At 39.1% G+C, this 12,071-nt stretch overlaps 1 protein-coding gene across 3 annotated transcripts in view; it reads right to left on the minus strand.

Moving 5' to 3' along the window:
- Nucleotides 1–2,985: 2,985 nt before the first annotated feature.
- Nucleotides 2,986–12,071, minus strand: part of SPATS2L (spermatogenesis associated serine rich 2 like) — a 32,741-nt gene continuing 23,655 nt past the window's right edge. For all 3 annotated transcript variants that reach the window (XM_009480091.2, XM_009480083.2, XM_075710856.1), the window contains 4 exons: nt 8,596–8,705; nt 7,949–8,051; nt 4,575–4,795; nt 2,986–3,384 (listed from right to left, as the gene is read on the minus strand). In XM_009480091.2, the coding sequence (XP_009478366.1) occupies nt 2,986–3,384; nt 4,575–4,795; nt 7,949–8,051; nt 8,596–8,705 (833 nt within the window). The remainder of the gene's footprint in view (nt 3,385–4,574; nt 4,796–7,948; nt 8,052–8,595; nt 8,706–12,071) is intronic.

Genomic DNA, 12,071 nt, shown 5'->3' on the forward strand with positions numbered 1-12,071 from the left:
GCGCTACAAGATCAGGGTTTCCCTTCCAGAATCATTAGTTTCTCTTTCAGGGTGACATTTTCAAACACATTAAGTGATCTATTCTTTTTTAACCTTTTTTCCCAAGTGTGCCTAAATAATGTAAGTTTTCCAAATAGCTGGGCTGTGTTAAGTGACCTCTTTTTAGTTTTCCAACTGCGTATCTGGTCCTTTATTTTGCTGAGTTCTGCCCTTGCTCCAAGTTTAATCTTACACAGAAGACAAACAGTTCCAACCCGCTTTAAAATACTGCCCTTTAAGGTGTGTTTCCACTTTTGAAAGAGTGTACAAAGTGCAGTGGGAATTCCATGTTTGTGTCTGAGTGATGCCAAACAGCTGTATTTGCTTTGCAAATTGAGGGTGCTTTTTTAAAAAAGATGGCTTGCCTGAAAGTCAAGCCTTTTCCTGCCCTTAATTCCCTCACTGACCCCTGTACAAATCCCTTACGTTAAAAGGAGTATCACATGTAACTAGCTCTGTAATTAGAAGATAAAAAAAGAGTTCTGTTGAAGATGGGCCCAAGAGCATCCGATGACTTACAAGTATTGTGAACAGTAAAACACTCCTAGCAATTGGCATATAATTCCAAGCATACAGTGACACAAGAAATGAAAGATGAAGAGATATCGTTCTGACACAGCTACACTTCAGAGCGCAGCCACATCATGTAATTAAAATCTGTACTGCAATACTAAACCACACTTGGTGTGCTAAGACTGCAGCATTCCCAGAACCAGCCCACTCCCCAGCCCAGCCAAATCCATGCTTCCAACTCTCATCAAAGAAAATGTGTTTGCATCACAGTCTGAAGAGAAATGCTGTCTCTCACCTGTTAGTCCTGGGTCTGTCCATACTGAGCTTCCAGTACATCAAAGGTTAGCTGGTACCAAAGAGCGCAAAGTGGTCCTGTTGTGCTGAGTTATGACAACATTACAGATTTTATGTATTTGCAGAAGCCTGCTTGTGAGAAGCTGACTTATGGAACAAAATAACTTTCAGTAATCCTGTCAAATGGAGAAGCTATGAGGAAGGTGTAAAAGTCACGGTAAGTTAGATTTGGGTTTTTTTAGGAGGGACTACAAGAAGAGGCATAAATATATTTCACAAGTTATGTAAGGACTATATAATAAGATTCCTGTGTAATATCTGCATGGAAATTATAATTACATCTCTTACAGTGAGGTTACAGGTCAAACTGCAAGGCAGCAGATAAATTTTGAAAAGCTATCTGATGGGCGTGCACAACACAGATTCTGGAATTTCCGTTCCATTTACTCAGAACATTCAGCTTAAAAGCGTGACAGCTAATTAACTAGGATGAAGCAGTGCTTGCAGTGGTAAGAAAGCCAGTGTTTACCTATGCATGTTTGTTTTTCTTTCACCACTCTTCCAGATGAAGATGAGTTATTTGCCTTTTAGAATCAGGTTTTACCCATATTCACATGTGGAAAACTGTATACAGACGTCAGGAGAAAAGAAAAATAAACCAGTCAGTACTAAGGAAGTGTGCAGTCAGCTAACAGAAATTAGGCAGAGGAAATTGGCACAAAGCAATAGCAAGCAATAACCTAGGAATAAACTTCTAAAGATACTCAAGTGTCCTGCTTTTACATGACCTCAGTGGGAGGTCAGTCTTACTGACTTTTTACACCTTTCTGATTCTGACACTTATGCCACTAGTTCACCTGATGCCAGGTCCGGATTCTGACACCTTACTATGTTAAAATAATAACTTACCTTAAAAGTATGTCCAGGATGGAGGTGCCTCTCATAGAAAGGTTCTGTTCCATGCACCTGTGGCATTAGAATCTAGCTAAAAGCAAAAGCCTAGTCCAATCCAAACTCAGCTGGAAAGCCTCCTACTGATACCAGCTGAATTAATAAGATCACAAAGGTTAGGCACTGCAAAGCACCAAACACCAGAATATTTTACAAAGAAGATTTTAATTTTTTGGAAGAAACAGGCTTTCTGAAATACAGAATCAGAACATTAAGACTAAGTAAGATTTTTATTTTAATAGAAAACTCGGAAGGATGTAGTATCTGCTCAAATATGTACCTCCACGTTCTGCTGCATGTTGCCGTAACAATTTTTTTAATCATAGCTCTCCTTATGGACAGATGGTTCCTACAGCAAAAATATAGAAAAATAATTTGGATTCAAGTCTAGAACACCTGCAACTTTTCATACGCAAAAAAATAAATCCAACTAGTCATAGAAAAGTGGCTGATAAGAATGGAGAATAGGGCTGTGCATCTGAATAGCCATGACTATATACATTCCAAACTTAAGAAATGAGCATTTTTCCTCAGCCTCATAAAAATAGTTTGTCAATGAAAAATACCAATATGTAATACATTTAATACAATTTATACTTGAATTTAAAGATCTCAGATTATGGAATAAGAAGCTAAAATCAAATGTACTGCTTTTTCAAATGTTCTTGTATATAACAATACTCTCTGTGTATACAGTGTGCATGCATGTACGTGTATACACGCAAAGAAAGAAAGAGGTGTATAGAGATTTGCTGAAAAATTCTACAAGATTATCTGATTTCATTGCAGACCACAGCATACAGACTTCCTGGGATCCTTCTAACACAGGCTGCTCTAAAAAATAATAATGTTGACTGGTACAATCACATATCTACAACAGGTTTTTGCTATTATGAATTTAATTATCAATTTATTTTTCCAATCTAGATTTCATTTTTCTAAGAAGTAAATGCTGCTTTGGTAAGATTCTGTACTGTCGTGACAAAATAACTGTGAACATATTGGGCAAAGCCTTAAAAGTATGAATTAATTTTGATAATTAGTAAGTGATAAAGATACGAACAAGTTTTAAGCAGCAACAGATTTAAAATGACTATGTTCTGACTTATTTTCTTCACCAACAAGCATCTTGAGCAAGAAACTAAAATGAAGAGATTAAATTTCTCTGCCTGCCATCACCATGACATTTTAAGCCACCAAAGTCACAGCTGGCACTGAAAGAACAGTGGCATCAGCAGAGACCTCCATTCTTGCAGGACATAAATTGCATTGGGACACCCTGCCAACACTGCCTTGGAAAGGCCTGTGATCTGCGGTGTCTGGTGTATGATGCTTTCGTCGGGTCTTTTCTGAATGTGTCGGATTCTCTGTGGTCCTTGTAGTTGTGGACTGCTCTTGATTTTTCATAGCTCCTTTATTTTTAGATCTGAAGCTGTTATGCTGCTGTCTTCTGTGTTCAGACCTGGAACCACTCTTTGTATTATTTTGATCTGCCTCATTACTGGCACCTTGTGACTTAAGAGATCCATTGAGCCGGATGTTTTGGTGCTGTGGGTTGAATCTTCGTCGCTGGCTAGAAGGCCCATTCTACCCAGAGAGAAATTGGATAACTGTTAGGTTACCTGAATCCTTCCAACAGGACAAGAAATACAGCAATCAGAATTAACAAAAATTGCAGAATAAAATTTTCAGCATAACTAGGAGAGGGAAAACACTATACAGTTTTGATTGTTGCCAGAGCTCTCTATTTATAACACTTAAAAACTGAACTATGAGTAACATGCTACATCTGAGTAGCCTGGAAAACAGACAGCAGGTTCACCACTGATGCTGAATTAAAATCTGCCATGATTCAAGAGAATACAGAAAAGGGGATGAAATACTAGACATCTCAACAGCAGCAGTTAAGAAGCACTGAAGAACTTGATACTGACTGATTTTTTCCAAAATCACAAAAATACCTTTCCTAGTAAAGTATTGTGTAAACACTACAGTAAGACTGCAGGAAGAACAGAAATGCACATGTAAATTAAAGTCAAGTTAAGAATCCACATGGTGGGAGAGATGTCCATTGTGTATCTTGCTCAGAGGAAGCTTTGATCTTTAGTGGGAAGTGACTGAATTGCTTTATTTCATGACTGCCAGGGCAGCTGATTCCATACATGCACTGACGTCATGTAATGCTCCTACGTTTCCCTTCAGGCACCTACTTGAGCCTAAAATCCCTACTGGGACAAAATTCAGACCAACTTCAGTGGCAGCTTTACCTAAGCACAACAGTACAAGGAGATTCTAAGGTGCTCTTATAATGCCATAGCTACCAACATAGCACAATACTATAAGCTGTATTATACAGCTTCTGACATAATATGCTTTTAAACCTGGCAGGATTCCACTTTCAAAGTCTATCTAATAATGATGCTTAAACCACATCAACTGATCATTTGTCAAGGATCAGGAATAAATGTTTCTCCATCGTAGCATGTTGGGCAATTAGCCATTATGGAGGGTTCTTCTTTTTCAGTCTATTAACTGCCACTAGTCACTTCTGAACACCAGACAGTGGTCTTTGCTGGTATGACACTTCTGGTATTTCCACCTTGTATGTTCACACTGCCTTGAAAATGAAGCTGGAAAATATATACTTTCATATTTTCAAAATTTATTAATTAAATGTACGGACAGCAAACCAGTAGTTGATTTCGTATTAACAACTTCCAATGCTGTGCATTTTTCTGAAATTTTTGAAATAGTTTAGTTCATAACTGGCTTCTTACCTGCTTATTTGTCGGGATTCCTTGGGAAGAAGATTCTGTGGGATTGGAAGAAAGATGACTTTGTATTTTAGTGCTGGCTGTTTTATTATCAGAGTTCCTGGCATTACTCGAGGACTTCCGGGCGTGCATATTTTGCTTGCCAGTTGTTGCATGCGAGGTCATTGAAGACAGCACTGAACTACATGGTGTTCTTGAGGAATAGTTGTTCTTTGGGTGAGAAACTATAAAAAAAGTATGCTGTGTTATCAGTTAAATGATCAACATATAAACATAAGGCTGTATTCTTACCCTGCTTACAGTTAATTTTGGTAGCATTGTTCCAGCCTTACTTTAAATAATGAAGCAAGCTATATAACTAGGGTTGGAATTAGGCCATGGTGTTTTACTTCTGTGAAACTGCTACATCATGAAGCATTTCTGGAGACAAAAGAGCCAATGTGGTGGAACTACGCTAAAACTGGAAGGAGCCTGGCAGAAGGCTAGGCTTTGGTCATCGAAGAAAATTTTTCAAAATTCGTGGCACCTATTGGTTTGCTTGTGAACTTTTAAACAGTTGAGCTGAACACACACGCTGTCAGGACTGCCCCATGCACTGCTGTCCTATCAGTAACGCTCCTAATGGGAGTCTTCAGGCAACAAAGGAAGAAACATGGGAAGGGAGTGGTACGCCAGTAACTCCCTCGACTGAGGTCAAAGGAAGTTGCGCCTGCAGACACCACAGACTAAATTTGAATCCAAATTATTCTTTGATCATGGAAGGCTGAAGAGGCTGACATTTGCTGTCTATAGATGTACTACCTACAACACAGGTAACAGCCATGAAAGCTTCCTTAGTGCATCTAAATATTTTTTAAGAAGAAGAAGAAGAAAAAAAGGCTAGTACCTGTTGCTCATTCCTCTCTAGGGAGATGGTTAACAAAGGTTCTTCAGTACCATGGATATCTATAAAAACTGTAACTGAATGCAATGCACTAATCCACTTCATGTAGATCATGGCAGTCAGCACCATCAGGAACCACTATTGCTCACCTCGGTATATTCCTGCTCCCTACTTCGTATTTTGAGACCACCTGATGTCTTGTCTGGATGCGAAGGGCACCAAACAAATCCTTGATTCCTACCTCTCTGAATTTCCACAAACTCTTCAAGCTGCCTGCTTCTGTGCAGTGGCCCCTAAGCAGTCTCCAAGAGAACTCTGAGGCTACTGAAGTAAAGTTCTTGACCTTAATTTGCTGTTCTGATTTTTCTGATTGTGGAATTTTCCTCTTTCCTTCGGGTACAGAAGACAAACCAGAGGCTCACTTCAGTGAGACATCTAGTGTTTTATCCAAGAGGTACTTCTATTTTTCCACTTCTAGTACAGAGAAAGAAGATGCAGAATGATTTTAGCAACTGAGCATCATCTGTTAGGTTTTTTGACGCTCTTATTCACTTATGCCAACATCAGCTATTTCTCCCACTAGGTGTCCTCTTCAGAAAAACAATGCAATGATCTGCACAATGAACTGAATTTTCTGTCCTAAGTTCAGTGAGGATGGCTGTCACTGAATTCTACTGCTCGCTCTAGTCTAAAATTGACTGCTGCACATAGAAGCCCATATAAAAATCCAGGTGCTTGTCATAAAAATGCATTTCTAACAAAAAAGGTGTACAAGGAAGGAGTACAACCCACCATCGGGCATTCTGGATATATGTCAGTCCAATTATTTTTGTTTCTTCCTGTCCTTCATTGTGAATGTATGCTGCCTACCCTCTTCTCATGCTAGAACATGCCCTCCTTTGCACACAGCTCTGTTGTTTTGGTTATTGCTTTTATTAAAGCCCTCAACAGTGGCTGTTCTTAGCTATAGGCCTGATATAATCTCTGTTTGAGGGATATTTGCAACTCCTGGCAGGGTATGGGCCACATTATGAGATGCTCCAGAGACATCTTTTGTACTGAAGAGCTCTTATCAAAGACATGCCAACAGCATGAGTTGCTCATCGAAGGTCACTGAGGGGAGATTAGAGCTAGGTTCTTCAGACGGCCAGTGCACTATCAGTCATTTGTAAGATGGCACTGTTTCCCTGCTAAAAGCTGTTCTTTTGACTTCACTGACCTGATTTCAACAGGTCTGCATCAAACTATGCTTAAGTAATGCTTTACTGAAATGAGGTATGAATATTTAACTTGCAGAACTAACTACAGCTGGAAGTTATTTAGGAAAGTAGTTCAATGAGTTAAAAAAATAGTCTATGGTTGTATCAATAGCAACTGTGGTTATATTAGTCAGGATGATCTTTACAGAATTTTCAATCTCTTAAGCTTCAGGGTATGAGATAGGGTCTATGAGGTGACTACGAACAATTAGATGTATTACTGGGAAGCTTATGCCTGCCTTTGAAACATCCTGGGTTGGCTTCAACGAGAGACAGGATATGGGGTTAGATGGATCTTCAAAGTGTTCTGCAAAAGCAATTCTTACGGTCTAATAAATTAAACTGGTTACGCCTCAAAGCAGTCAGTTTTTTAGCTGTGCAGTCAGAAGATCATATTGGCAGTCTGTGTGATGTTTCTTCTTTTTTCTGTTTCTAGTAACTCCTTGAAAACATTTATTATTTTTCTTCCCAAAATTGTCTTCCTTAGGCCAAGGAGCACTAGTTCAGTTTTGTGTTAACAGTTTTTCTCCTGAGTGATAGTACTGATGGGATATCGTGGGACAGGGTAACATCTGGGGAAAAGCATTATAGCATTTACTTTTTTTTTTTTGTTTGAAAAAAAGCACAATGAAGATGAGAAATAGGCTATCTTGTATTTTGCAACAGGGACATGATACTTGGAGCAGAAAATGAACCTGAATTTCCAAGCAGAAGGGCAGATGATTTGGAAGCAGGAACATTTGGGACTACCTTTAGCTCCTGAAAAGCCTAGTGAATATTGTTATAAAGCTGGGGAGTTACTTCCTAGCAGGTGATATCTGAATTGATCTCATAACATTGTGCTCACAGAGAAGCTTCTGATTTATTAGTTATTCATAAATTACTGAATTTGAGAGCTCCCCAGAGTTGACTTTTATTTCCACTTGGAAATCCTGTTTAGATGGAAAACTCCAACTGATCTGAGTAATACCTGGAAATCTCTTGACAATGAGGGCATTGTGCACACGCAGATGGACTGTGCAGCACACATACAGTGAGTCTAATGTGTTGCATACTGTGAAGTTGACTTGTGCATGTTCAGCAAGCCTGCTGTATCCAGATATATCATTCATGTCAGGCTTGCTGCACACACACACTGGCAGTACACACGCCATTATTTCTGCCGGCATTTTCTGAACAGGTATGTGGAACACTATGTTCCAACAACTTCGGTGTGAGAAGTCACCAGCACTTACTTTCTCCACAGAGCTGAATTTGGGTCTTCAGCTGTTCTGTATCACAGGAAAATCGGGCAGACCTGCCCAGCTCTTCATCATATTTCCGTTCACTCACAAAGTGCTGCAAAAATACAGACAAGTTAATAGTGACTGGCATTCTGAACAAAAGACTATAAGGATGGTACAGAAACCAATCAATACTTAAATTCACTTTAAGGCTCAGCAAACTCTTGACCCTGCCCTGTACACAGGATCTCTATGCAGAACCAAGTATATTCCCATCCTTACCAAATTACGTCTCACAGCCCAGCGATGGGTGGCTCACTCTCATGCATGGGAAGTGGGTCATTTCATCAGACTACATACGTTTGATCACTGAACCTGAAGCTATCAGGTTTACTTGTTAACTGGGTCTGATAAATGATACACGAACAGCAAAATTCCCTGCTGCTCGACTTATGATGGGATAGCTTACGCTTCTCTGATAGCGTCTGTACACTGCTCAGAGGTGCTATAATGCTTTAAAAAGGTATGCTTTCCCCATGGAAAGCTAGTTACCCTTTGGCCCATAGCAGGAATGAACAGCCTGGGCATGTTAACATGACAGCTCTTTCTTGGCATTTATGCAAACAGCTAAAATACCCAAGCAGAAGTGAATGCCTGACCTTAATTTCAGCCCTGAGTTCAGACAGTTGTGCTTCAGCCATCTGACTGGCTAGGTCTGTCAGTCTCTTCAGCTCCTCAGCTTTCTTTTGCCGAGCAGTCAGGATTTCCACTGCCAAATACCAATAGTCAATAATTAATGCTAGGAAGGTAAATTGCTCTGTAATTCATTACTCTTTGGGCGTGAACGCTGTACATCACATGTGAGACAAACACACATATCTCAGACCCCTGACTTCTCAACTAGACTTCCAAAATGCTGCTCGCTCAGATTAAGTCAATCAGCATATTTAACTGAACTGCCTGATGTTGAAAAAGATCTGGAAATGGGATAGCTGTCAGAAAATCTAAGTGAAACCAATCCTTCAACACTTAGACAAACAGGGGCAGAGACATGTTGTTTTGAGTTTTCCAGTGCTTTATTTTTAAGCACAAAATAAACGACCCTTCCATGGAGACATGGAAAGAAGCATTACATTGAGTCAACAGCCTGTTTCTGAAGACACACTATATTTTATTTACACGGGGGCATTTCAGTTCCTCTGAAAAAAATCTGTTCATATATCTTTTATGTTAAAATCACTGGCATTGCAATTTTACTTTCAAGTACAGAATATGCACAGTTGCCATTTCTACAGCAAAGCAGTATTACAAAGGCCAAGAGTCTTTATGAAAAAAATACTAAATATTCACTACTGCCCATCTTGTATATTTTATATAAGGAAGGGGTGAATAGTTACATTCTTACAGGAAAAGATTAACCGTGAACCACAAAGCAACGGTCCGCTTACATGCAGGTTAATATGACATTACAATTTTGGTGGAAAATTAAGTATATGCAAACTCTACTACCTACATGGTGACTCAGTGTAAAAGCAACAACTGATTAATTGGCTGGTGGGATCAGCACTTACGGCAGAGAGGAAAGATAGTATCTAAATGTAAAATAATAACAATTGCAGTCTTTTGTCTAGAGCTTATACCTACAGGCAGGGAGAGTGGTAGTTGTTGTAAACTACCCTAAGGCCACAGACTCCATTGCAGCTGTAGAGACTTTGGCTTCTTTGCCTTCTTTTGCCACAAGTTTCCAGAGCAGACTTGGCAAGTCACCTAACCAGCTCATACTTTGTAATGCCATTTTTAGGTGAGAATTAATGATATTTCACAGAGAGTGTGTTTCTCAACCCATTATCATTTATTTAATCAGATGGCACCTTCTTTTGAAGGTATTATAGAATCATAGAATAGTTTGGGTTGGAAGGGACCGTTAGAGGTCATCTAGTCCAATCCCCACTGCAATGAGCAGGGACAGCTTTGAATAGATCAGGTTGCTCACGAGCGCCATCCAACCCAACCTTGAATGTTTTCAGGGATGGGGCATCTACCACCTCTCTGGGCAACCTGTTCCACTTCTTCACCAAGTACAGCATGGTCCAGCAGGCACAGGGAGACAGAGCTGCAGCTGTACAGCTGTGTGGGAGCAACCAAACCATACAACAGAGGAGCACGTGTCACACAGGGCAGGAAAGGCAGAGGATGGCTACAGTTCCTTTAGCCCTGTTGGTAAATCTGTCCCTATGTTATTACTTATGCTAAGAACAGGTGCATATCTATCTCTCTAGCTGATGTCTTAATTTCATTTTTGTGGAAAATTGTCTTCAAGTCTGAGAAACTTTTATCAGATTAAGCAAACAGTTTACTAGCTGTTTTTCTTTGTCCAATAGTTCTGCTTTATTGCTTATTCTAGGTAATGCTAATATTGTTTCTCCCCAAGGTCAGCACCTCCTTTGCTGAAGTGACTGCCCAAACCATATGATCTCATCTCATACTGGCACTTATCTCTGCATGAGATGCCAGCCAAATACCCATTTAAAAAAAAAAAAACCCTGAAATTACCATATTTGGAAATTTTCCCAGTATTGACAGTAAGAGTAAGATTACCCACTGTATAATAGTCCTCCAGTGCAGCAAAGAGATGTGAAAATAAATAATAATGTAAATCTTGGTTAGCATGTTACAGTCCTATAACAACTTTATGCCTAAAGTTCTGAAGGCACTTTACAAGCCTACAACAGCCTTGAGAGACAGCAGAAACTACACTGTTAAAGACAGGTACAGGGGTCATCCAGTGTCACATGTGGAGTCAGCATGAAAGCAGGGAAGTAGAACCTGCCATGTGGAGCACTTTGCATGCCTGTAGATAAGAACTTAAGTTTACGTTCCACAAAAATTACTACTATACCTGGCCAAGATTAATGAAGGGGCCCTGTGATACCATCAGCCCTGGACAGTGGATTTTCAAGATCTGTTTTTGTTCACGCAGTTATGGCTTAGATCCATGTCTGCTGATATCAATGGGAATTTTACCGTTGGTTTTCCTAGGAGTGAGTGCATGCCCTATAGCTGATTATGGCTACTTGGTCTCTGCAGGTAACCAAAAAGCTGCTGCTATGTTTCCATCCACAACTCCTCCCCAGAATAAGACAGAACTCCAAATCCACATCTATGATTTGATGATCTTAAAGGTCTTTTCCAACCAAAACGATTCTGTGATTCTATTTCATGTTAGTACTGGAAAACTTAGCATACAAAATTCCAAACGCAAACTAATGCCAATCTTTGCTGTGACAACTCATACCTTCTAGTTTCCACACATATACAACTGCAAGAAACTTAGCAAGCAATGGAGGATTTATATTGTTTTTTTCTTTCATAAAAATTTAACTAGTATATATTTGTGAATGAAGAGAGAGTTCTAAATGCAAATGAAGCATTCAAGAATGTTACATATAATTTGTGACCCTCCTTGGAAGGACGTTAAATTCACAAATCAATAAAAGGATTGTATGCATACATAGCAGTGATATTTTCATCTGCCAAGCAAAGTATTGTTCTAACAATACTTCGGTTATTCTTCAGTTTCTTGCTTAGTGCTCTCTGTTGAAACACATCCCCTTGATTACTGGGCCACGAATACTGTAACTCAGATGGAGTATAAGACAGATATTGTGGTATCCTAATACATGGTTCAACTTGCTTTTTTTTTTTTTTTTTTCTCAAACCAGAATACATATACCTCACCTATGCAAAAACCAGAAACGATATGAAAGCCTGGAATCAGATCAACTCCCAGATTATTAAGAAAACAGATTCCAGTAAACAGCTGGCTTTTTATTGTTCTAATTCATAAGCTTGATCACCATCCCTTAAAGCTATACAAGGCCACACAATAACCTATTCCCCTAGTAATTTCCAGTATTCTAACTCTTAAATATAAGCAAACAGACAATGATTAAGAAACGGAAATGAAGTAATCGACAAACCACAGAAAAAAGAAAAAAAAAAAAAAAAAAAGAGTGGTCAAAAAGCTCTGATAAGTAAGCAAAAGCAATAAATCATTTAAATCTAATTTCATATGAACTTTTGGTTTACCTTAATTTCATAATATTGAAATTTTGATGCACAATCCTTATAGACA

The sequence above is a fragment of the Pelecanus crispus genome, chromosome 5 (genome assembly GCF_030463565.1).
Source record: "Pelecanus crispus isolate bPelCri1 chromosome 5, bPelCri1.pri, whole genome shotgun sequence".
Taxonomy (NCBI): Eukaryota; Metazoa; Chordata; class Aves; order Pelecaniformes; family Pelecanidae; genus Pelecanus; species Pelecanus crispus.